At 38.6% G+C, this 27174-nt stretch overlaps 2 protein-coding genes across 6 annotated transcripts in view; one reads left to right on the top strand and one right to left on the bottom strand.

Annotated features, from left to right (window-relative positions):
- Positions 1-18875, top strand: part of iffo2b (intermediate filament family orphan 2b) — a 31152-nt gene extending 12277 nt beyond the window's left edge. The window contains exons 2-10 of one of the 5 annotated variants that reach the window (XR_001426415.1): positions 10393-10453; positions 11624-11719; positions 12255-12260; positions 12995-13165; positions 14239-14387; positions 14750-14951; positions 15095-15193; positions 15546-18424; positions 18467-18875. Coding sequence is in view for 4 of the 5 variants with exons in the window: in XM_015044453.1 (XP_014899939.1) it covers positions 10393-10453; positions 11624-11719; positions 12255-12260; positions 12995-13165; positions 14239-14387; positions 14750-14951; positions 15095-15193; positions 15546-15779 (1018 nt within the window). In the remaining variant the exon portion in view is untranslated. Of the gene's footprint in view, positions 1-10392; positions 10454-11623; positions 11720-12254; positions 12261-12994; positions 13166-14238; positions 14388-14749; positions 14952-15094; positions 15194-15545 lie in introns of all 5 variants that reach the window. The other 4 variants (XM_015044455.1, XM_015044453.1, XM_015044456.1 and 1 more) reach the window with 4 other exon arrangements.
- terf2ip (telomeric repeat binding factor 2, interacting protein) lies at positions 16524-26013 on the bottom strand. The gene is made up of 9 exons (XM_015044452.1): positions 25924-26013; positions 24295-24532; positions 24015-24160; positions 23212-23450; positions 21797-21892; positions 21033-21669; positions 20826-20926; positions 20294-20743; positions 16524-20214 (listed from the first exon to the last, which is right to left on the bottom strand). The coding sequence occupies exons 2-9, from the start codon at positions 24519-24521 to the stop codon at positions 19993-19995; spliced, it is 2118 nt and encodes a 705-aa protein (XP_014899938.1). The 5' UTR covers positions 24522-24532; positions 25924-26013; the 3' UTR covers positions 16524-19992.
- Positions 26014-27174: the final 1161 nt, after the last annotated feature.

Here is a 27174-nt window from a genome sequence, read left to right as displayed (position 1 = left end):
GGGGGGGGGTTAAGGGAGAGTTGACTGACTCATCAGATGCTTCATTGGTGCCACTCTAAAGGTTATAAGGATTTCAGTATTTAAATAATTAATAAATATGAATGTATTCAGTTCACAGTCTTTGAACATAAAGACAATTAGCAAACCAGACAATTAAACAAGAACTCATTGATAAAAGTTCTCCAAAAAAGCTGCTATTCATGCCTTGAGATGCGTAACATTTTATTCTGTATTCCCTGAATGAAACCGTCTCATCTCTGGATTTGACCCTTAGTGACCTTCCATTCAGTTGCACTCGCTCTATTAAGACATGAAGATACAGGTGTGTGTGTACATGAAAGTCACCTGAAAGTACTTATTGTGGTAGTTATATCTATTGGCTCTATTATGTGTCAGATAGCTTCACTGCACACACCCTGACCAGAGAGGATCCGTGCCAGCAGCGAACATCCTTTTATCCTCCTTTATATTATAGTGAAGTGTCACTCCCAGATGTGGCCCAGGCTTGCAGCTTGTTGTCTGTGCTCCTTTTCCAATCACAGAAACCTGAACATCAAAGTTCCACTTGGTGGGATTTTTAGGACACCAAGTTAGCTGGATTGTGTGACTCACGTCAGCCAGAAACCGAAAGCTATTATGCTTGTTCTGTAACACGGGTTGGGATAAATTACAAAAGTGTGGACATCACAACTCAATAGTGCAGTGGTGGGATGTGTTGGATGGAGAAAAGAAAAAAATCTGTCCCCCACGTCCAAGCAGCTAAACAGACATATGGGAGAAAAACAGCAGCCTAGAATGAACAAGTTGCATTAAAAACTGATCCTGTTAAGTCTTACTTTCTGATTTCATTATGCAACTCCTGTTGACAGAAACTCTGTCAGGTATTCCCACAAAACATGTAACTGCAAGCTATCATAACTAAAAAAACAATTAGGTTAGGGTGTTTTGACTCTGGCATGTCCTTGCAGTTGGAGGAATAACTGCCTTCACTAACAGTCAAATGTAATTATCTGAATTTCTGACACCACTCCCAGGTCGAATCTAATAGTTTAAACTGCTTGTAATTACTTGGAAGCGCTTAAATGTTTGTCGCTTCTTTGAAGGAGATTCTAGCTAATCAACCCCCAGGCCAGAAAAAATAAAGCTGGATTGGCGTGGCTGTGCGAGCTGAGCAATAATTCATCCTTGCGGTGAAAACAATAACAACTCGTTCACACACCCATCAGCACACCTTTGTTTTTAAGCAAAAATCAGTTTGATAATGTTTCAAGACCTATAGGAGTTAAACGTGTTGCAACACTCTCAGGCCGTTCGTGCGAAGTCAGAATCTGCTGGTGTTCAACCAAACCATCTGATTATTAAATGCTTCTTCATGGTTTCGCAGCTTTCCAAAGAACGCCAGAAGCCTTATTTGCATCCAGTCTAAATGAACTGTGGCTTGTTGTGATGCACTCTGTGCTGGTGTTTTGCCTGAACCTGTATATTTAGCTCTTATTATCTGGAAATTCATGAGAAGTCTTTTCATAGAGTCAGGATTTAAAGCAGCTTAGGGTATGTGATGACTTGAGATCCTCTGACACAAACAAAGCTTATGGAAGCTTTATGTGTTAAACCATGCGCCTGCAAACACGTCTTTAAGTATGTTTTAGGACATACCTGAATGCCACATTTGTAAATATATCTGCAGCAGTAAATTACTTAATGCAAAATGACTGGGAGATACTGTCCACAGTAATCTCAGGTTAGTTTTATTACCATATTGAAAATGTTACATAATCGTAAAACATTTTTTTATCACACAGGCAATTGTCTAGATACAGCCGTAATCCAACTCAGCTATTTATTTTGAGTTATGTATTCATATTTGAGGTGAAATATATTTGTTTTATATCTAACAATAAATTGAAAAATAATTTGTTTTCATTTTCTTTAGAAGGCTGAATCCAATTCTTCCTTTCATCACGTATCATGGGTCACAAGACTGGACCCAATAAGCATATAAAATTTAGTCAATCAAATCAATCAAATTTTATTTGCAGCACATTTCAGCAGCAAGGCATTTCAAGGTGCTTTACGTAATTAAAAAAACAAAATAAAAACAGCATGTGACATTGAATAAACAGTAAGAGTAAAAGACAAATTAAAGAACAAAAAAGTATAAAACAACCTTTTCACACTTTAATGTCTTTTATTGTCATTTCAAGAGACAGACCAACCCAAATATGTGCGTAGCTGTAATGTGAAAAGAAAAGGAAACATGGCTTTCTCATTTCCTAGAAATGTGCCATGCCTTTGTAGCATACAACCTGAGTAGTAAAAGCACCTCTCTCTGCAAATAGATGCAAGTCGATCCCTGGGGGTGTCTCTCTGTCAACTCTGCACATCTTGATACTAACATTTCTGCCCACTCAAGCTTAGATACAATTGGATATGGGCTTTGACTAGGCTATTCTAACACATGTACATGCATTGATCTAAATCTATTGAGCTTTACCGTTGCTATAGCACTGACTGTATGTTCAGGGTGGTGGTCCTGGTGGAAGGTGAAGCTCTTCTCTAATATCAAGTCTTTTGCACTGAGGATTTCTCTATACTTGGCTCCGTTTAAGCAGTTAGTTGCCACAATGTTTTTATGAGCATAAGACTAAATAATGGGCTGACTTCAAGTACACAACACAGACATTTGGCAAAAAAAAAAAAAACAAAAAAAAAAAAAACTTTCTTCCCTTCCACTAAACAATAATATACTAATTTTCCATATTATGGTGTATTACATAAGAAATATATCATCCAACCTTTTGATGGTCGGATGATATAACCATCAAGAACATTAAGAGTTGTGTGTTTTACTTTGACCTGGCATGTACGTACATGTTATACCGAAGCATCAGAGAAAGCAAAAGTGTGACTCATTGGAAGATCAGTTGCAAAACCCGTCATCAATTAAAAAGGAGCAATCTTTTATCTGTCACTTGTCTAACTGCTGTTCCGTACAAGTAATGGGGCCATAAATTTTATTTAAAAAGTCCCGATGAACTCAGAGGAAGGCTTGAAGAATAGAGGTTGGATTTTTCCGTTGGTGGGAACAAAGGTTCTCATAGATTTTTTCCATCGTGGATCTAAATTCACCTCATTCAACCTTTCATAATCAGTCAGTGTATGTATTGAAATATGACCTGTGATATATCACAAGGGGAAACCAGGCTGTCTTTTTTATTTTTTTATTTTTTATTTTTTTACAAATTGTAGCCTTCAGCCGAACAGTGACAGCTGCCAGACATCTTAGAGGCAACATGTTGCTGTCACATAGCAACACCAAAACTCCTGCTGTTATTATGTCTGTATCATTTCTGCTTTATGGGGGTTATATTTAAAACTGTCTGTCCTCGCAGGGCATAGAGCAGAAGAATCATCCAGCAGTGAATTATCATCCTCTGTGCACCGTTTAGGTGACTGAGTGAGTCAGGAATTCATCAGCTTGAATATCAAATGCTGCCTTCAATGGGCGGAAGACGTGGCGACAAAGGATTATGGTGTGTGGTCGAGTTGGGAGTATTTATCAGTATCATTCAGGGAGGCAGAGCAGAGAAATGAAATGAGATTTGACCTTGATATTTTGTCTCCTTGGCAGAGGCCCCTGAGCAGCCAGACGGTAGGCTCCTGAGCTGCTTCACATACTCGTCTGATCCATTTCACATGACTGCTTCATTAGCGTGCTACACATGTGTCTCTGAGGAGTCAGGGGGAAGGCTATAGATTGCAGGATCCTGACAGACAATCGATGACCTACTGTGGGTCTGCTCAGGGGAAGAATAATTTGTTCACTATTTTACGTCTCTGTGCAGCGGATGTACGTTTCCTGAAAGCTCCACATAGAAAGCTAAAGTCACTGAACCGCTGCTGTCAGCGAGAAGACGTTACAGACACGCCTATGGAGTTTCCTGAGAGAAATCACATGTTTTCTGTGCATTTATCAAAGCTGTCTATGACATCATTTCATACAGGCCACATAAACTTTGTAAAGTATTTGTCCAGCATGCAGCCACACCCATTTTTAATTTCCTGTTCCACGAATGCTTGCAATCTGATGAAGTGATTGCCATAGTCCTAATAAAATCTAAATGTATTTTTAGTTGTCTAAAGCGGTAGAGAAAATATGTTTATTTCTGGTTTTACATTAGTTGTAGACCAATTTTCAACATAAATATATGAGAAGTAAAGCATATTGTGATTATATGCTATAAAAGAAGGTACAGTATGATTTTATGTGAAACTGAATGGGAAAGGATTCATGGCTTTAATTTTTCATACAAATATGTTTCACAATAAATAAATAAATTGGAGTGATTGATCTTTTGCCTCCAGAGATTCATAGCTCATAGCTATTTTTCACAAATCTAGTGATTGGCATGAAAGTTGTTGTTGAAAGAACACCATAAAAACTCAATATTTATGGAAGAAAACCCTACTCATCAAAATGAACACACATATGGATATATTTGGTCAAGAATGACTTATTTTACTTTTACAAATTTAGTGTGTCGAATGTAAACATAAATGTCCAATAGTCGAGAATTGAAACAATAAACTTTAAATTAAACAGGGCTAAAATAATTGCCTGAGGGCCAGCAGTGGTTTAGTCTTGTCTTAACACAAAGGATCCTTGTGTCAACCTTTAATTTGACATCTGATTCATAGACTCACACTTTCCACAGCATCATATAATTTAAACAGGGTGTTGTCTGGCTGCAGATTTGATTCGCAATGAGCCACATAGGCCTTGGAGTATTACACAAAGCCACACCTCAGTGTTTTCCTCAGGGCCTTTTAGGTATTTACTGTGTGTTGCATAAGATAACTATCCACCCTTTGGAATTCCAGCAACTCACAAATGTTTGATCTTCAAAATTAGTAGTTTGTTGACTTCATCAGAAAGAAAAAGGATAACAGGTTATCATTAAATCAGCTTGCGTGCCACAAAGGGTCAACAGGGTGACCAAAAAGAATCAAGCTGGAGAAGATTATCAAATTTGGATGTTAACAGGATGTGTTGGAGCTGAAGTGGGTCCTCCAGCGCAGCGATAGGAAAACTCAGGCAGCTCACGTGCAAACATAACTCCCAGACACACTCCAAAATGGAAGGAGTGGGAGGAACATTATTGTTAAACAGATACAAAAAATTATGAGAAATTATCTGTTGGGTCTCAAGGACTTTCCCTTGCTGTGTTGCAACAGGCTTGTAATTACATACAAGTATAATATTCCAGATGGAGAATTAGATTAGATACTTGAAAACATGTGCAATGACTCCCAAATATTTAACAGTCTTTGTTATTTACTTATTTATTTTTTTATCTAGCTGATGCGAAAAATGAAACAAAATTACTTCACGGGCTTCTGCAGCTCCAGGCCTTTCTGTGAGACCACAGTTATGGTGCTGTGAGGAAGCATTAGTCACCTTGCAGATATCTTCTGTTTTTGCTTTTTATCACACTGAAATGGTTAAGTCCGAACAATATAACCACAGTAAATACAGAAATAAATGTTCAACTTGTGATTTAATTTTTCAATTTAATTAAAACATTTTTAGACACAAAAATGACACGTTTTAGTATAGGTGTTCAAACAGCATTTTGTGATGATCTGGGGCTGGCTTGCTGCTTCACAATCTTGACAACCATGTTGGAGAAATGATTGAAAATGACCTTGACCTCAAGTGCCTTTCACTGCCAGAAAGGCACTTGATGCACCGTGTTGTGATGGTATTGTCTCACACAATGCCATCACAACACGGTGACAGTACCAATAAATATGAAAAAAAAAAAAAAAAAAAAAAAAGAAAGTTACATACGGCAGCTTTAAGAAGACAAAACAATTCAGTTTCAATCTGAGTAAACTGGGCTTCGCTCAGCAGGATCGACTGTGTTCAGACTATTCCCTCAGCGTGGATGTAGAAGTGTTGCATGTTTGTAGATACTTTTTGTTTTGTGCATTTCTGTGCACAAAAGTCCACCTATGAATGATTTAAAGAAAAAACATAAGACAAAATGAAGATTTTGGGTCGACCTAGTCAAACTCCAGACCTAAATTCATCTGAGGTGCTGTGGCGTGATCGTAAATAGGCAATTCATGCTTAAAAACCCTCTAATGTGACTAAATCAAAAATAATTCTGCAAAGAAGAGTGAGCCAAAATTATTTAACAGGAATGGAAAATAAAAACCTACTGCCACTTACCCAAAACAATTCTGCTGAAGGTGGCACAAAATGTTATTGGGTTTAAGGGTAGATATATAGTGAGCCTGACCACAACCCAACCCAAAATTTTGGCCAGTCGGGTTAAAATCATATGCTTGATGGTTGGGTTGATCTTCTGTGATGGGTTTTTATTAAGCCTATAATATATACAACACAGAGAAAACTAAACAAGAATGCACAATATAAAGAGCAGTAGGCAGTGTACCCCGTTGAAGAAAGAAAGTCAGTCAGAGAAGTTAATTAGACTGTGACAAGTGCAGTACAACTAATGCACATGGTGCCCTGCCTTATTCCGCTCCTATCAATCACACATTTCAGAAGATTTGCACTTGACTCACCTGCAGAGACAACAAGCAACAAAATAGAGCTGGAAGATGTCAAACAAAAGCTTAAAATGGAAAGAAGTTACACGACCAAGCTAGCAGAGTTCAAAATCAGAAGTCTGGAAGCAGTTTACTTTGGGCTCGGGCCTCTAATTAGAGTTAATTAGTAAGTCAGATTGGACTCAGACATAATGTCTATTGGCTTGGAGTGAACCGGGTTGGATTTTTTAGGCCAGATCTAAACTCTATTTATGGCACAATTACTTGCTTTCATATTAGGCCATGTGGGTTTGGAAAGATTTTTCCTCTTAAGAACTTAAGTCATAATTTGAAAGCAGCACTTTGCATTTACTCGGGTTATATTTCTTTGAAATTAAAGTTTAACAGAGAAACATTGAAAAGAAACAAATAAGTGAAAACAGTAGAAATATACAAGTGAATGAAATACTTTTTCACAACATTGCACGTTAGATTTTGATTTACTTTTGGGAGACATCTGAAAGAATTTGTTTGGCAGTAAACAAACGTCTTTGAGCTGACACAGACTCCAACCCTCCCACTGTTTTTGTCCTTGTAAGGAGACTCCTGGTGTTTGCGTTTTGACTCAGTCACGGCAAAGGTACAGGAAGATGTCTCACAGAGAAAACCGTTTTATTTTAATGCTTAGACATGCCTGGCGGTTGTCCTTTAGGGCTTTATTAACTGTCCACTCTAAATAACATGGAAAAAGCTGCCACTTTAATAACAAAGCAGACTCTAATACATTTGACAGTTAATATAAATAGCTTTGACGCACATATTAAGTTTCCCTCCTGATGGGCGTTTAATTGCATTGTACCGTTATCACCTCCAGTTGGGGTGAGTACTGAAAAGGCCGTGGCAGAGGCCAAAGGAAGTGACAACACAAGTGATGAAAATGCTGTGACAAGCATGCGTCTGTGGAGATTGTGGTGCAGCTGTGAACTCCGGTGACCTCAGCCGGAGGTCTGCGGCAGACTGACCGAGTGCACCACTGCCAGCATTTTGTTTAGAACAGGGCTTTCAATCTGGAGCGATCTGGCTCGGCCTGCTAAGGAGTACTTCTTTCTAATTAGGCAGAGCACATTCAGTGGCTTCTGAATGAAAACAAAGCTGAGCTTTGTTGGGAAAGTGGATTTCTAGTGACACATGTTCCACCTTCAGGCTATATTTTTGCTTCTCCATGGCAAAGGCTGTGGGTAAGTAATGTTATGTAATCTCTCTCATGTAGTAAACATATATGTTGTGGCATGTACACTGCCTCACCTTGTCTTTTTAAACTCTCACACTCAGAAACTCCATTTTTATTCTAATCCCCCTCAATATGGCGTAGAATGACTCATCCTCACATGGCGCTCTGATACGGTGTTTTCACTTCACACGCTATAATGAGTTTTTCCTTCATTCTGAACTCTGCACTCTGTCGGGAAGCCTTTTTGACTCAGCTTTGTTTCTGTCTCATATCACACAAGATGAGTGTGTATTGGGGCCATGCCCCATACAGAAGGCTAAGCCCTCTGGGGTTTGTGTGCAATGCACACAGCAAGACAATGAAATTGGCTGCTAATTTTGTTTAAGTACAGCTGCTGTGGTCAAGAGGAGCAATATGACAAGAGGGAAAGCAAGAGGGGGAAACCAGAACTTCATATTTAATTATAGCTTACAGCTAATCTGAGGCTCTGGTGCTTTATTATTAGCATTGGTTGAATGTTTTCCCCACTTGTGGACTGATTGCCAGGAGCTTAGTTAGGAAAATTAATGTTTTTCCTGCAAAAGAATCCTATCCTATTATACCAATGAGAACATTGGCATAATGTTTTCATTATACCAAAAAATCATTATGGCAAACATGCCATGATAACCACCTCACACCACGAATTTTAAGTGAACATTTGATGATAAACAACAAATATGTTGGCTTTTAATTATCTTTGTCACAGTGCACGAAGCCAGATGATTTCATTTCCTATTTTTAATGGTGTACCTCAAGGGTCTGTTGTAGGAGCAGATCAGTTCATGCCGTTATCAGTCAACAGTCCTGATAACGGCCTCGCACTGGCCTCTGTTGTGAAAGTATTATTTAATTTCAGTCAGTTTATTTGTAAGTTAAAGAAAGACAAAATGAAATAACCAGATATTTTCAACTGTCAGATTTTATTCATCTAAAAAGCTGTTGGTGTTTTGATAACATGTTTCTGCAGTATGGCCGCCATTGCCAGACTCTCAGCCCTTTTTTTCACAGGTGATATAATTTAATCTGGCATCATCTTGCACTTGTATGTTTCCATATATGAAATTGGAATCACAAAATAAGAGACATGATTGACATTAGCTTCAACATCATGTACACTTAGACTTGGTCTTTACAAGAAATCAGGTGGTGACCATAATTAGACAATAGGTCGTTTGGAAATTCAAAAATCCAATCTTTTTCCAGTTTGTACTGCTGATAATGCACTCTTAGGTTTGGATACTGTTGGGGGAGAAGAATCAAAGTTACTTACTGTCAGTATTAGTGATGTGTTCAAAGTGAAGTCAAGGGAAACTTGAAAACTGTGTTGAGAGGTGATAGGGACTCATTTCATGGCACAGGCCTTAAACTGTGCAACATTTAAGGCCTATTTTAGCACGATAAAACGCTATACTGTATAGTAAAAATTCATTGCAGTCTAAGAATACAAAGCACATGAGCTCTTTGATATATTGCAATGGTGTTGCATAATGCATCGAGACCAGAAGATCTAACTTTACAAGAAAGTGAAAAAAACATCATAAAGGTTTCACGGCACCTATGGCACTTTATTTTGAAAACATTTAACCCCTTTGTCAAGGTCAAATATTGGCATGCAGTGTGCTACTTTTAAAAGTATAATAAAACTGACTTTTCTGAACATTTTCTGAATAAAAGGTCCTTCTCTTGATTTGATTTTTATTTCACAACAATCTCCAGATCTACACATCATCTTAGAAGGTTTTAAACCTCACTCGAATCCAGAATATTAATACTCTGATGTTCCTCTAAATTTACTTATGGTGAAACGAGAATGATTACTTTTGTAGGGGTTCGTTATGGAGCCCAACATGAACTAAAGACTTGACCTCCAAAGTCTTTTTTGGAAAGCAAAAATCTTTTCTAACTTAAAACGTCCTAAGTACTTTACCACTAGATGATCTCCTTATAATCACCATTTAGCCTAAATCTCACACGGACACCAGCATCTTTCTTCTTTAAGTGTATTTTCTCATAAAATTTCTGAGCCTGTAACTGAAGATGTAAGTTACAGTTGGGTACAATTATAATGCAATCATCCATTATACTGTAATGAATAAGTACATGTCTATGTCAATTTAATTTGCACAAATCTTAGTCGCTCTGATGGAATTTAACAGACGCAAACGGGACGCATATCTCCCACTCCTCAGACGTGATGATGAACAAATGGAGCGTGTTAGCATGAAGGAATTCAGGCTGCAGCAGAAACACTCCACCCTCCAGTCACCCAAGAGTCCCAGCAGTATTCATGAGCAATGTTTGTTGTGTTTGAAGAAAGACCAGCTTTCCATTCATCCTTTTGAGTTTTTATTGAACCAGCGAAGGCAACAAAGGAGGAAGAGGACAAAAGCGTGGAAACAGAGGGGGCAGTGGGTGTGATGCCACACTGTCAGGGGCGCTTTGTAATCAGAGACGGGAGTGTTATTCCGCAAAAGTACCATTAAGCCATACGTTGGGCCTCTGGGGGACTGGATCCGGCAGTAAAAGTGACCCACCTCTGTTTTCTGTGCTGTGTGTTGCAGATGGGAGGAGGAGCTATCCAAGCGAGAGCAGCTGGAATCCACTGTGGAATCCCTACAGCAGGTTTGGAAGCATAAACATTGAAATGTGTTCTGTGATCACACACACACAAACAGATATTTGACATCTTTCCACCATTATAAGATTATAGGAAAACAAGCAGCCTCAGAATAGGGAAACTGAGGCTACATGGCGCAGGATAAGCCAGCAGCATGTGTCCGATCAGAGTAACCTCATTACAAAGCCATCAGAAGAGGCTGCTGGCCGAGATGCACAGGAGATAGAAGCGTTAAACACCACCAGCAGCCTGCCAGTATGCTGCCGCTCGGAGCAGGAAAAAGGAAGCAGATGTAGAGGGAATGAACTTAAAGTGTATCACCTTAAAGCTGTAACACAACACAAAGAGCCGACCCAGCTGGTAATAGTCATTCATCTTTTTGGCATCATCTCCCTTTTCTGCTTCTGCACCGATCGATCTGTGGCTGCACGCATGTTTGTCTTATGGTCTGTATCAGCAAAACGCCAGGTAGAGAGGTGGACTGCCGAAGCCCCCTGAGGGTTTTAACCTTGCAGTGCACACTAGCACGTCAATGTAAAAACGTAGAGGGAATCGGCTTGAAGTAAAGTCAGCGCAAACGGCCATTTCTCGTTCAGGGAGCAGAGCCAGAGGAATCAGTGTGCTAACTAAAAACAGGAGCATAACCGGGCATTTGCTAAACAATATTTAACTGTATTCATTTAACGAATGTCTTAAAACTCAGATGCCTGTTTGATTTGAAATTATAGAAAGGCTAAATTTGAGGCTGTGGATTAAATTACATGTGCAGAACATTTGCAGAATTCCTTTAATTTGGCACGTAACCTTGCTGCTTATGTACAGGAATGCGAAAAACAAAGTACATCCTGTGTTCCTTTGAAAGACTCCATGAAAGTTTGACCCAAATTTCCATTAACCAGATGCTAGTTGTATCCACATAATTACTTAAAAGACAAGAGAGAGGTTTATCTGCCAGTAAACTTGTGAGAACATCACCATGTAACACTTTATCCCTGGGTTATAAAGTTAACTACTTTTAAAGTTGATTTAACTTTTTTCCTAAACTAAATTAAAGCTTCATCATGGCCAAGCTAACCTAGATGTATTTTAGCACGAGTTACAACTATTTTGAAGTCTTATGTCTCAAAATATAAATTTCCCCTTGTATTGAATTCCTTCTGGTGTCGTCCATGTAGAGCGCCCAGGAGTCGTCAGAGATCCAGGATGAGCTGAACGAGAAGGTGGACAGACTGAAGGCTGAACTCGTGGTCTTCAAGAGCCTGATGAGCGACGTAAGTATTTACTCACTGCTATGATGATGTCACCGTCTTTCCCTTAAGTGTTACAAAGCTTCCCTTTCATACATCAAGACCTGTGGTAGCCATTCAACTCAAAGCGCTGATTACAGTAGCATTTACAACTGTTTTCCCAGGAATTATCAGAATAGTGTTCTCATTTTTATTGGTTTGAATAGTAACACACACCCTTCCTTCCTTCCTTATTTGGAAACATGAAAATGTGAATTGCCATAAAACCCCTAAGATAAGCATTCGTTGAACTGAAGAGAGGCTTTAGATCTATAGCACGTCCTGTCCCCTGCCAGTCTGTATTGTTTCCAAACAGGTGTGCCTGCCCTGGTGCGATTGTACAGTTAAAACACACTACAGCATTCACAGCTGCTGTTTGGTCACAAATAAACAGCCAGGCTGTGTTGTTTTTGGAAAATCTCTATTGTTGATGTTGCTTATCTTTACATTGCCGTCTGCTTGCTGTTAAATTTTCATGTTATTTTTTGTTCTTTACTTCATCCCTGATGTGTGAATGCAGAGACTGGTAAGTGCCAGAAGATTGTCTAGGAGGGCTAGATTATTTAATGTGTTTTAGAAATTAGTCAGTGTGTTTGTGTGTGTGTGTGTGTGTGTGTGTGTGTATGTGGTTGATGTGACTTTGACTTTGGTGATTCGACATTGGCTGCATTAGAACAGAGTTTGTCCTTTACAGCTTGATGTCTGCTCCTAAAATCTAATGGTTTTCTACTTTTTAGAATGAATTTATTGAAACATTGCTGTTTTTTTCTTTTTAATAATAAAACGATTATCACTGTGCAGCACTGAAAGTTTTTTGGATTAATAGGATGACGAGCTTCCAGTGTTAATCCGTTAACCACAAGTTTTCCGAATTGTCAAAAACAATATTTCAGAAATAAAAATCAATATTGACAGCTACGACAAACTCACGCTGATGTGTGCCTTTACAAAAGAATCCATTATTTCTTTATTACAAACCCTCAACGAAGTTGCAGAATTGGTAAATAAAAGAGTAAATATAATAATTAAATGTTAATTATTTTTCCTGTCAAACATTTAAACGCCCAACTATCACTCAGAAGAAGCTACATTTCCTGCGTAAATTGTGTGAATACCCTTTAAAAATAAGAGCTGGAATGCTCCCATCCTGTCCCCACACCCAGCATCATGTAGTGGAGGTCTAATACATCCAGAAAATGTCAAACAAGTATAAAGAAAAATGTTGCACTTGTCATCTAAATGCTCTCCACCCTTTTGCAGCAAATGACTGACCTGGACTCAAAGATCCAGGAGAAAGCCAGGCGGGTGGACATGGACATCTGCAGGCGTATTGACATCACAGCCAAGCTGTGCGACGTGGCTCAGCAACGCAACTCGGAGGACATGTCGAAAATGTTCAACGTCAGCCCCGCCAGGTCGCTCCCAGAGAAGGCGAGTCTCCGTGTGATTGTGTTTTGTGAGAAAAGCTGACAGCAAATGCAGCAAAAAGAAAAAAATAGAATTCTTCTGCAGAGGAAACATTCAGCTCAAATGAAATCAGAGCTGCCAGTCGCTCATAATGTTGCAACTGATCCTTATACCTCAAGCTGATTCTGCACTTACTGACCTCTCTGAGAGGTGCAGGCGTGCATGTTCACTAATGTACTCAAAACTGTCTGAATGTGTTTTGTTTTGTTTTTTGGATAAAATAAATGGCATAAAAGTTTGTCAGTTTGGTGAATATTGAAATACCCTATACCTTTTAAGCTAAAGTAATCTCTGCTCATCAAAATTTCAGTTTTATTTTAGTTTTTTTTTTTTCCATTTCCTGGTGTTGAAATCTTCCATTCTATTTTTTTTCATGTGCTGCACTGTAGACCTACAATCAGTTTGCATATATTTATGTTCAAATAAATTGTATCTATTCTGCTTAAAAGCTAAAAATGTATCTGAATCAATGCTGACTGTTTTGGACTTCGATAACACATACTTAGCTGGCTAAACATTGCATTAAAATGCTTAAAAATTGAGAAAAAAAAACATGATTAGAGTATTCGTAATGTATGGAAAGAACTGAAAAGCAGTTTTCTGTCTGCAATTTCTCGCACCTTTTGCAAAAAATAAAAACTGATCGGATTCAAAGTTTACAAATTAGGGATGGAAAATATTAAATTTTCAGTGTTTTTTCCAAACAGAACAAATGGTAATTGTTAAAACTGGCAATAATGGGGTTAAAAAAATGTAAAATTAATAATGTACAGTGGAGATGGTGGTCAGTCATCTTATTTGTAAAAAAAATGCAACAAAGTACATATATGAGTCGTTTTTGTGTCTACTGAACAGAAGTGGGACAAAAAAAAATGAAAGGAACTCAATGGGTTAATTGTTGAAACCGTTGTTTTAGGCCAAATGAGGGCTGCAGTCAAGTAGAAAGAAGGTCTTCTTTAAAAATTTTAATAATATAGTTTAAACAATGTCAATGTTCATCTGTTAAAGCCCAGTTTGTGTGTTTGCGTGTTCTGTAGGGTGCTGCAGCGTCCTGCAGGAGAAAGGAACGTAAGACCATCTCCGATGAGGAGAACTCGGAGATGGACGCTGAGCCAAGCACTTCTGAGGAGGAGGTTCCTGGATCGCTCAACATCACTGACGAGATGAAACGCATGCTCAACCAGCTGTGAGTGACACCTCCCTCCCTAATAAACAACCACACACCAAATCCAAATGACTTTCTGGACATCGTGTGAGTGTGTGTTCTTTCATCTCCCTCTGCTGTTGATTTAAAATATTGCAACCAATGGGCTGCATGCTGTCTTAGCAGAGCTGTAGCCTTTTATGTTGGCATTCCTGTGCTTTTTTTGTATTGGCAATTAACTGATGAGCTACAGTGGCTGCTTCCCTTACTGCTATTCTTCTCTTTGAACTTCGTCTTATCTGTGACATTTTAATTTTCCTCTTTGCCTTCGACCTTTGCTGAACCTGCTGGCTGTTACACCTTTCTATGCTTTCCTTTTCCTTTCCGGTCTCTGTCCCACACAGACATTGTTCAGATAACTCGTTTGTTGCCAGGCGCGAGACGTTCGAAATCGACGACGACTGCGACAGTCTGACGTGGGAGGAAAACGAGGACACCCTCTTGCTCTGGGAGGATTTCACAAACTACAACATGCCGTGCACCATCGCTGCAACGACCTGCGCGGCCGCCTGCCCCGGCGAAGGCAGCGCCGAAGCGGCTGATCCCGTAAGTTCAGTCTGAATGATTAAAAAAAATAAATAAATAAAAAATCTGACTTCTGCAAGTCAGGGCATGCATTAACGCTATGGATGCAGCGTAAGACGCGAACTCATGCATGATGAATGAGGGTTATGTCTGTGCTCTCTAAGGATTCCCAGGATGGAAGTCTTGGCAGCCTCATTGATGAAACAGAGACCCTATTTAAGAGCAGGGAGAAGGAGTACCAGGAGACCATCGGACAGATTGAGGTACACTGATATGAATATGATTTTGTAGTGAAAGAAAAAGTGCTTCCTGTGTGCATTAGAAAAGAAAAAATGTTGTTGGAGTTTTCGTTGATGCAGATAATAGTTTGACCATCCTAGCTCAAGCACTTGCTTTTCATTTGGATTTAGATAAATTTGCACTTCATGACCAAATATATCCCACACTTAGCTCAGACGTTGATCAATGTTACGATGTATTCTCATCCAAAAATATTACTTCAACACAAAACGCAGCTTTTACCTCTGATGGTGTAGACTTAATAACGTCCTCCAACGTCTGCTGTAGAGTTTCAATTGATTATCTGAACTCCTAATCGTGTCGATATTGCTTCAGATGGAGCTGGCCACTGCAAAGAGCGACATGAACCGACATCTGCATGAGTACATGGAGATGTGCAGCATGAAAAGGGGCCTCGACGTGCAGATGGAGACCTGTCGGCGGATGATTAAAGGCGGCAGAAACTCTCCTTCTTTCAGCTCGGTGGCCAGCAGCGACTCAGGGAACACAGACGAGATCCAGGACGAGATCTCGGATAAGGATGCAGAGGCCGAAGTCCCGCTCAGTTGATGGCTGCACAGCTGGGATTTGTTCCATCTCCTGTTGGAGATTAATCTCAATTAATCATTGGAGTTTAAATATGAGCAAAATGTCATCCTGACTAGAGGTGGAACAAGCTTAACATGGTGCAGGCTCTGAACTGGTGCTTTTATACTGTTTTTGCTGTTTGGAAAGTGTTGGTGGGGGGTGTCTTTGCTTCGTAAATGCAGACACCAAGCTGTGCTCTCTTTCTTGCTGCTGATTCCAGGGCTTCAAATAATTTTGCAGAGGAGAAAAAAAAAAATATTTTAAACAAGCTGAAAAGTATTTTCTATCCAGTTAAGATCCTTTTTTTCTAAAGGAAGTAAATACAGTACATATTGTACTCCTCCATTCACCAAAATGATTACTATACATCTCTTAGATTGAGAAACGTTTTGTTCCCCCTGACTGAAATACTCCCTTGTTTTTGTGTGATCGGGACACAGGAGTGGCATTTAGAGTCCAAATTAAAGTGTTGGGGTTTTAGTGTCTTCTGTCAGGAAGACAAAGAAAAGAGGAGACAAATGGTGTTGAAGTTCTGCTTGTTTCTGAGGGAACTCTGCAGACTTGCCAAAGTCGACAGAGGAAAGGAGCACAGCCTTTTTTGTAAATGCACCGGTGCACTACTGAATTTCTATGCAACTTAGCGAGCCTTATTCTGTTTTGGACTGGCTGTCACCTGTTTTAGCTTCTCTTACAGCCATTTGCCTCTTTTAAGGAAAGCAGGTATTTTTGTTGTTGTATTGTCTTTGTTGGGGGCGTCAACTGGAACAGAGCCCCTAAAATACTACAGTACGCTGCTTTGCTAAAGTGTTCATAACCTTCGAGGTTCTTCATGTTTTGCCACACTCCAACCAAAAATGTTATTGTTTCATTGGGATTTTATGTGATAGACTAACACAGGAGGCCCATAATATTGAGGTACCATGGTTTTCTGATCACAATTTTTGTTTTTTAGCAGCAGTAAATCTGAAAAATGTGCTGTGCAGTGGTATTCTGCTGTTCTGCACCAATACAAACTGAGTACGATTGCACAGAGTATCTATAGACATCAATGTCTAGGGTTGTTGCTCTAGTGTCAAGTGTTCTTCAGCCTCTAACATGTTTTTTCAACAGCTTCTGTGCAGAAGCATGAGCATAGAAGATGTTTTCATAGTGGTAGTTTCCCGCACTACAATTGCGCATATCCCCCCTAAGAAGCAAAACTTAAATTTTCATTTGATCTTCTATAAATGCCAGATTTGTGGAATACACAAATAAGAAAAACTAATAATTGATCTGTCCAAGTTTGTGTCTCTCTGCAGCTGCTTAGAGCTACCATAGATCTGGTGGTTGCATCATACTCCATTCATTTGAGAATAATTGACTGAACAGAGCTCCGCCATTCTAACAGTATCTGTACTTTATAATCTAAAATACAGATTTTATTAAGAGTGTAGGGAGTTGAAACCCATAACTCTTCAGATTTGTATTTTTCTCATAACTGGCAAACCAAGCGTCATTTTCATTTCACTGCTACTTAACTACTTTGTTTTAGCTTATCACATAAAACCCCAATAAAACACATTGATGTTGGTGACTGTATTTTGACAAAATCTGAACAAAGTTTGAAAGTACGACTACTTATGCAAGGCAGAGTAAGGCCAGGTGTTGCTTGCAGCGCTCTGCTCTGATTCAGATGTGCTTCGTTAAGGAAAAGCCACCCGTGTTGTGCCGTGAATTTGCACAAGTCAACACTTAGTTGCTTGAAAACGAGAAAGACAGAGGAGTTGGATTGTAAGAACCTAAATCATTAATGGTAAACAACTCCTTTCAGCTTTTCATGCTAAACCAAAGGGCATATTTCACATTAAGCTAAATAAAATACATTTCAGCCGTTTTACTTTAGGTGATTGTTGTTCATATCCTGCTGTTCTGGACAGCAGTCTGCAGGAGGGCAGATTTCACTTAGTGCTTCGTTTTCTTTTTAGAACAGGGCTAGAAACATCGGTCTGTACATGAGCTCTGCCAGCATGTGATCGTATATACCCCGGAGGCCTTTTGTGTTTATGCTAACTCATTTTGCTGCAGATTGAGGAAATAATTCAGCACAGAAACTAATCAATGGATGGAGAGAGAATGAATGTTTTTTTTTTTGTTTGTTTGAATCATCTGTTCATTTTAGATTTTGAGTGTGATTTACTGGATCCAAGATTAAGTGATACTTCTATCTTGAAGTTTTCGGGGGCAGAATATTCTGAAGCATGCTGATGTGCAGAAAAGAAGTTTTGTGTCTTTTCTAATATATATTTTGAGCTAAAAAGCTGCAATACAGACTGCGTACTGTCTGTCATATTTGTTACGAAACTACTTGTGGCGAAAGGTGTATTTTCTTTAACTAATGTGTTAACCATTAGACTGTGTAACTATGTTAAGCTTTTAATAACTTAAACATATTTGTTGCAATTATTTCTCAACTACTAACACACAATACAAAATTAACACATGAAAACAGTGACAAAAACAGCCTCGCTGTTGTCTTCAGACGATATGAAACCAGTCTGATGAGTAACAAAGAGTCATTCTGTTTTTTCTACTGGACTGTGTGATACCATTATTTAATACTGTATGGCCGCAGCATCCGCGAACGGCAGGTCTGAGATTTTTCTCGCTCATCTGATCATCACACTAACCAGCCAACCAAAGCAATCATGTACAGCAACGTGATGAAATGATTCTGACTCTGGAAAGTTGCGCAGACTCAGTCTCAGTGCACATGCCAACCACACAGGGTTTCCCCCCCAACATCCGTATCTCCTGTAAACTACTGGATGTCAGGTACAACATCTCCACTTTGCCACCACTTAAAGCAGGTTTCCCTCGTTTTAGTTCAAAAAAAGCCGTAGCGACTCTTTTATTTGTTGAATGTAGCTTGATTGGAAGCCTTTAAAGACCTTAAAATAATGTAGCTGTTAAAAACACAGGGACTCATGACGTTTGGTTATCCACTGAAAACCTCAGTGTGAGTTTTGCTTTACTGAACAAGTTTTCAAGCTTACCACCAACAACGCGTATGTACATTTGCTGGATGTGAATGTTTCATATTAAAAAAAAAAAAAAAAAAAGGGTTTTTTAAAAGGAGTTTTTATTCATAAAGTTTGGGGATGATTTGGTTAACAGTTTATGTTCGCTTGCAAACATATTTTCTGTTTCAGTTCCATGAATGTAACTGGGAGGTCCAAGCTGCAGCAACATTTGGATAAAAGCTGCTGAACTCTATCAGGTTCCAGTCTCGATGTTTATTTTGCCTCGCAGGTAACATCTTCAGTTTAATTGGCTTTTTGTCTATATTTATTTATATTCCATACTCTTTTCTCTTACATTTGTAAGTTTATCATTTGTAATATTTTTGTTGAAACTATTTATACGGTGTACTGATGTGGGTGTTGGGCAGTCTTAGTTTCAAAATGATGAATGTACTCAGTTAGTATTGGGGTAAAGTTAAATAAAGCGGTGGATTGGTTAAAAAATGATCTGGTGGTGTTTTTTTTTTAAACAGTTTTTTTTCTAATTGTCGTTCTTCAATTTAAAGAATAAGACCAGAAAATATTGTGCTTATATGATTATATTAAAATCAATTAGATCCTAATTGGAAATAATGGTGAAAAAGAGGGAAATAATACAGGGGTATTTCAATTTATGCATTTATTTTTTTCAAATTTGATGTATTTCTATTACTATTCCCTTAAAAAGATGAATGAAATTATCTCCAGAGGTCAACCAATGAATAAATATTGTCCAGTTGAAGGTAATTTAAACTCAGTATAAATCCAGGTGTTCAATAGAGGCTTCAGGTGTTCAGAGCAATATTGAACAAACAGCATCATGAAGAAACAGCAGACAGGTCCAGAAGAAAGTTGGTTTGCCTGTTATGTTATAACATTAAACAAATTCTAACTTATTAAATGGTACTGTCATATTTATTAGGGAATTTAATGAATAAAACATTAAAAACAAATTCAATGACATCTTTTCATGCTAAAATGCATCAAAAACATTATTCTTAAAACAAAGCAAGGATCACCTCCAAATTTATACACACTAGTTGTAATGTATAAAATCTTTCCAATCCCTGTTTTAATAGTTAATCTTGGTTTAAATTTTAAATCAAGAACAAAATCTCAGCAGCCCAGACCGTCAATCTTGTTATCCTATGCTGTCTTTATCCTTTCACTTCAAGAAACACAATCCTCTTGGCCACATTCTCCTCCCCGTATTTTTCCTGCAGCTTCCGACGGCCGACAGGATCGGCTGAAAGCAACAAACTGTCATCACTGCGACTCCAAAATGGCTCAGAAACAGATGAGGGGTTCAAAAGCAAATCAGCGGCAGCAGCGAAGTCTCCGCTGGTCTTTAGCAAAGCTTTGGTCACACTGACCAGGTCCTGGAAAGACAAACAAATTCAATTAAAACTGAATTTTTGCAACAGCCCAGGGCTGGAGGTGAAAACCTGCGACGCTGACCTGGTTGGTCTGGGCCATCAGCTCCCTGATTCGCTGCTTGTCCTCTTCCAACTCCGTCTGAGTTAAAGAAAACGCTGCGTCTTTGTCCTCTGAGCGCTGAGGGTGATGTGGAGCTGCTGAGCCCTCGCCAACCACAGACTGAGAGTCATCTACCTGAGATTCGCTGTCAAATATGAACAGGTGGGCCTTTGAAGGGGAGCTGATGAGCTCTGAAACAGGCAGCAGGACGGACCCGGCATCGGGGGTGTCGGTGTTCGGGATGCAGTTGCTGCTTGAGCTCTGAGTCTGTGGTCCAGCCCCCTGTGTGCTGGGTTCAGCTTCAGAGTCGGGCTGAGCACCCGGTGGATCTGCAGACGAGTCTGAAGGCTGTGGAGCGTCTGCTGATGCAGCTGTAGTTTCAGCTGTTGTTTCAGCATTGTTTAGGAGATCTGGACCTTCATTTTCATCAGACTATAAAAACAAGACAGAAGTATTTAAATTTATTAGAATGTTTGGAATGCCAATTGCATAAATGCAGACATATATATCCTACTTCAAAATCATCTTCAAACTCCTTTGTTGCCATTTCAAGAATTCCCAGCTGCCTTTTCTCTTTTTTCTTTTCTGCTTTCTGCGGGGCTGAACTGGCTTCATCTGGAAAAACAAAGAAACAGATTTCTTATCAAAACAGAATATCCTAAACCAAAGTAAGAGATGAAATACACTGCATTCACCAAACCATCATATATTCATGTCCAACCTGGCTGCACAGTTTTAGTTTCTGCATCGCTGCTGCTATGCTCCACCCGACTCTCCACCTCTGCTGCAGCTTTCTTCCCTCTGGCTTTCTTATTAGGCGGCTCTTCTGCTACTTGGTTAGTTAACTTCATGGCAGTTTTAGTTTTTTTCCAGTTTGGTGGGGATGCTGTGGACTGCTCAGCCGCGCTGGAGGCTGATCTCAGTTTCTTGCCGTACGGCTCAGGGGATGAAGATGCTGCCTCCAGCTCCAGCTGCCTGCGCGTTAATCGACGCTGAGGTTCCTCCTGCACCGGGGATGCCTCCAGCTTTTGCTTTGCTCTGTTAGGTGAACTCGTTATAGTTGAGAGTTTGAGCTCATCTGCAGGGGAGTTTTTTGACAAATTCTGTTTTCGTGGGGAAGCAGGCGTAAGAGGTTCATCGTTTTCTGGTTCTGTTGTCTCTGTGCTGGCTTGGTTCTCTGCCTGTTCCTCAGTTTGACAACAGCGAGACGTTTCACCTTCAACACTCTCCGATTGAATGTTTATATTTGGTTGTTCCTCGGATGTGTTGCTCTCTTCCACGGTAACAGAGGCCGTTATCGTTATCGGAGTTTCTGCCTGTTCAGGTGTGACTGCTGCTGGTATTGACTGGACATCAATCTGTAGGGACAGGTAATACAGTTCCCTTGGTTTGCTTTGAACTCAATGTGCTAATCACATAAAGACATGTCTTCAAATCATGACGTGAAATGTCTAAACAAGGTTCTGATTGCCCATGCAGCAGTACCTGTGTCAGATCTGATTCTGCTGAATGTGTCTGAGCAGGATCAGCGGTTGCTTCACAGGGAGATTTTTCAGCATTAGATTCCTGATTGAGCTTTGCCTGAAAGCAGAAATATGAACAGCTACTTATAATCTAAAAATAGCCCACAGCTGGATTTGTTTATTGACACAAAGCTACACTATGGGGTAAATACATTTGCGCTCTGACAGATTTCTTCTGTTTTTGCCTTCTTGTCTTGCTTTAAGATCAAATAAATATCAACAGAACTTTGAGTGGCCTAGTCAAAGTCTAGAATCCAACTGAAGTACTCCAGCATTATTTAAAACATTATGTTTATCCTTAAAAACCCTTCAATGTGGCTGAATTGAGACAATTCTGCAAAGGCGAGTCAACTGCCTTAGCAGATCTAAAGCACTCACTGGAAATAATCAGGAATGTTTAATGACTATTGTTGACGCCACAGGACACACAACCTGATTCTAGATTTCAGGGAAAGTTGTTTTTTTCACTAAGGGCCAGGCTAGTTTAAATATCTCATTTCTCTCTTCATTTTCAAAAACCTCCATTTTACATCAACTCAGATTTCCATCCAATGTTTGTGTTGCCATTAGTTAAAATCCATGTATACAGCTGAATAGCTACACATTTTTCGGTAACACTTTATTGGAAGGGGTGTGCATAGGACTGACATGACACTGTCATAAACATGACATAACACCTGTCATGAACATAAATAAGTCTATGAATGCTTATGACAGTTGTCAAGAAGTTTGGTAAATAATGACACTTTTAATACAAAGTTGCTCTAAAAGTTGCATTAAAAGTCCATTAAAAGTGCCAACTTTGGATGATTTTGTAAATTATGATAATTGAATGCAAAGTTAGCATTTTTAATGGACTTTTAATGCAACTTTTAGAACAACTTTGCATTAAAGTGTCATTATTTCCCGAATGACACTTCATGACAACAGCCATAAACATTCATAAAGACTTCTTTATGTTCATGACAGGTGTTATGTCATGTTTATGACAGTGTCATGTCAGTCCTATGCGCACCCCTTCAAATAAAGTGTTACCCATTTTTCTAACAGTTTGGTGCCACTCAGTGGTAGCTATCTGATCTACAACACAAGGAGCTACAGATTTGTTTTGGTGTGTGAAACTCTTGGATAAGCTAACATTTTTAACTAACTAAATGTTATACTTTGCATTTCATAATATTATATTAAAATAACTTGTGTTTGAATTTGTAAGTAGAAGCCTGTTTAACATATGCTTTTAAACAGTTATTAATATCACACATTGATAACTCAGGTAACCTTTGTCTGATATTAAAATGTGTGCGATGATTTGAAACATTTAAAACAAAAAACAGAAGAAATCTGTAAGAGGGCTACAACATATTTCACTGTAATTACCTCAGTTTTGTTCTCAGGCAGCTTGTTGCTGTCTTCTTCTTTGGTTTCCACCTCTGCAGATGCAGACTGGTTCTTTGATAGCTGGTCTTTGAATCTGGACTTCATAGACTGCCAGCTGTGACTGGTCACCCGCTGCTTCTCCATCTCCTGCCAAAGCCGGTTGCCCCCAGTCTCTGACTTGCGCTTGCTGATGAAATTCAGAATGGCAGCATCCTCCTCAGGGGTGTAGGCAATTCTGCCTAATGAAATTTAAGAGAGGGGGATTATAAATAAAAAAACATGATACAACTAAATCATTTTAGAAAGTAACTAAACATAAAAATCTGCTTAACCTAATAGAATGAGACATTTTTGTTGATTTAAAATGTATTCATTTAGAATTTTGTACACACCTAGTTTGAGTGAGTTGATGGGGTAAAAGAATTTGCTGAATTTGTCTGAAGTGATCTTGGATGCCATACAATTAAGAGCTTGTGCAAGAATTTCACTATGTATGTTGAAAATATTTTTCCTGGAGATTAGCACTACTAATGTAGCTGGGCCATCTTACAGTATGATATTCTTATTTTGATTATCCAGGTAGGAGATAGGGTGTAATTGTTTTGACAATGTTTTTTTTTTTATTATTATATAAATGGTGGAAAATGGATAACTGGGAAACAGTGTGGCATGGGACAATAAGCTAATGAGATTCAGACTATACTACTTCTAGTCTGAATCACAGATTTCAATCTGAAAAATCTTTCAGATGGGAAGCTAAAGCCTCATGAAAAAAAGTCCTTAGTTAAGTGTTGTTGTTGTACCTCCTACCGGTCCAGCACGGCTTCCCCCACTGTTGTTTAATTTTGAAGAGGATCTCTGGATTGCTTTTGGATTCAGTCTATAATCATCTAAATCCAGCTGCTCCTCCTTCTTAATGCAGTCATGAATATACTGGGTGGAAACATACCTGAAAATAAAAATAAATACCAGTGACACAAACAAGAAAAATTTACCACATCACTCTCCTTTAAAGCCACAAAAGTCCTTCCATACTGTTTACTGACTGTACTATATATGTAATGTCAACAGTCCAACACCCACCGATGAGCATCGGATTCAAGAACAGAGCTGTTTTCCTCAGGATCAATCAGCAGGATGGCTCCAGGCACCTGGACTCTACATAACGTCCCTCCTCCAGCTGTGATGAGCGGCTGTAGCTTCCGTTTGTGAGGACCGGGTCGCAGGAAGAAGGACATGGGTTCACCCTCCACAGTCAGGAATAAGACTGGAGAGATAGACTGGGCTGGATCTTTCTGTCTGGATGACATTTTTAAGAAATCTGGAGAAATAAATTAAAATTTATTTAAAAAATGCTGTCAGTAACAACTGAAGTAGCAACCGCTCCCGACACATTTTTACAGTAAATATTTTAGCAAAAAAAATTTTTTTTCTATATGACTTTAACAAAAACATCATGTGTGAAAGTTATGCTCTCAAATTTTTAATTTTTAATCTATTTTTTTTCAAACAATCTCACATTTCAAATAAACAGTGAGAGCTAGTTATGATTCTCTTTCTCCATTAAGACCAGGGGAAAAATTAACAAGATATTAGTTTTGCATATGAACTTTGTTAATACAAGCATAAGCAGCAGTAGTAGTAAAAAATGGCCACAGATCCACAAAAGCTTTTCTTCATTTTTTAATTTCTGTTGCACCCAACAAGCAAAGAGTTGAAAACCCTTTAAAACAGGAAACGTGAACTCAAGCTGAGGGAAACATATCCTTCAATAAACATCAGTGATTTTCCAAATTACAGTTTCCTGAACTGCATTGCAAACAATGCAGATCAGATTTTAGTGATCTTCACAATAAATTTGTCTCACATTTAAAATAAAAATCTTCAAGTTCCATATTAGAAGGGCTGTCAGTCGAAAGAGATCTTCTTCAGACAGACTGCTACAGATGCTTCCTGCCCACAACCTTCAGCATATACAACAACGTTTTGAAGACCCTTAGATAATGAGATACAACATTTAAATTCACTGTAAAAAAAATCTGAATTCAGTTTAAACTAGCTAAAAACAAAAAACTTTGCTAGACAATAACTTTAGTGTATTTGATAAAAATATTTTCTGTATAAAAAAGACATCGACCTTAAACCAGCCTAAAATTATTTCATGGACAAATTCAGCACAACCATAGATGAACTCGTGCAACAAACAAGTGGGATATTATTTTTTTTAACAGAAGTCACTACGTAATTTAAGCATATATAACGCATTAGTTTAGATTATCGCACTGTAATCAACACACATATGGACACATGAAAATAAAAACAAACAAAATACAATTAATTTCTATTTCTACTTCAAATTCAGGCTCACATACAGTTTTCACATAACCGAGGTTCTGTATGCGTTTCCGTTTAAACACCTGCTAAATATTAAATCTGCGCACAATACAGCTGCTTATCAGCTTCCTCAGCTGTTTGCCGATCCACGTTTAAAGCACAAGGAAAACAGAAAAGCGACAGAAGCGTGTTTTGTTTGAAGCGTTCACAGCAGATAATGTTTTCTGTTAACAACCATCAGCTAAATCTGGCTGATTACTTTGTGCTTGACGTAACCCGAATACAAACTGTTACCGAGTTTATATAGCGACTGTTACATGTTGTCAACAGTACATGAAAACACCTTTTAAGTTAAAACCAACTCCAGTACGAACTTACCATGTAATTTGTTGCCTTTCGCGCCCCGAATAAAACCAAAACAAAGCCTACTTCCGGTTTATTTTCTTTTTCGGTGAACTTCAACAAAGTAGCGACAACTTACCGCCCCTAGTGTTTGTATTTATATTACACTAAAATGTGATAATAAATAAATAAATAAATAAATGAATAAATAAATAAATAAATAAATAAATAAATAAATAAATCAATCAATCAATCAATCAATCAATCAATCAATCCGTCATTGATTATATTTGGGAAAGTTGTGGAAAAAATAAAGTTAGGTAATTATGGGGCAGTAATTTATTTTCCAGCCATGGCGCCATTTTATACTACAATCAAGTATCTGTGTTACCTTCAGTTGTTCTAAAATAAAAATAAAAATGCTTTATATCACTTATAACTTAAAATAAATTTGATTTCACAATTTAACTCCTTGAAATTGGTCCTCTGTCTCTTTTAAAGCTCCTGCTCTTTCTAAAACTCCGCCTTCAGGAAGTCATCACAACATCGCTCCTGTATTTACCGTTTAACAATGTTTTTATCAGTGTTGCACTGAAAAGTAGCTTGTCTAATGAACTCAGCAGATGTGCAGTTCCACCACTAACTGCTACTGGCTAGTCTGAAGGAGATGAGTGAAGGAGTCACGGGAAGAGCTGCTCTGTGAGGCAGAAGTTTAGAAGCTGCAACTCCAGGGAGGAGCTGATTCTAGAAGGCAGCGCTAGGTCCACCCACGGGTTTTGCACAGCTGAATGGTTGTCTTGAAAGATTAAAGGATTTCTCAAACATGCATGAAGGAATCATGACAACATTGTTTTTATGAGGAATTAATATTATAACATGATGTAAAACTAAAAAAAAGTTAATTTTACATAACACTGCCCTTTAAGAGATGTAATGAAAATAAGTATTATAAAGGGTCTATGGGATTTATTGCTACACGTTGGCTGAGATTGGAGCCCTTTCATCAAAAAAAGTTTGTTATTTTTCAGAGAGCGTAAATGATAAATAAATATGCATCAGACTAGAGAATACAGTTCTAGAGAATTCATGTTAACCACCCGGAGAGAAAAATGATCCAGATTAGGTGCAAACTTGCTCCATCTAAGAAAAATGACACCTCTGGAACAAAAAAAATAGGAACTCTGTTAGTTCAGTGTGAGACACTCCTTCTGATCAGACCCCAGAGGCTTTATCTGAGATGAATTACTGCCCCACTGATTTCAACACCTCATTATAAACACATTTCAG

This window comes from Poecilia latipinna, unplaced genomic scaffold (genome assembly GCF_001443285.1).
Source record: "Poecilia latipinna isolate Pla-1442-1.1 unplaced genomic scaffold, P_latipinna-1.0 Scaffold675, whole genome shotgun sequence".
Lineage (NCBI taxonomy): Eukaryota > Metazoa > Chordata > Actinopteri > Cyprinodontiformes > Poeciliidae > Poecilia > Poecilia latipinna.
This window is presented reverse-complemented; position numbering and strand designations above follow the sequence as displayed.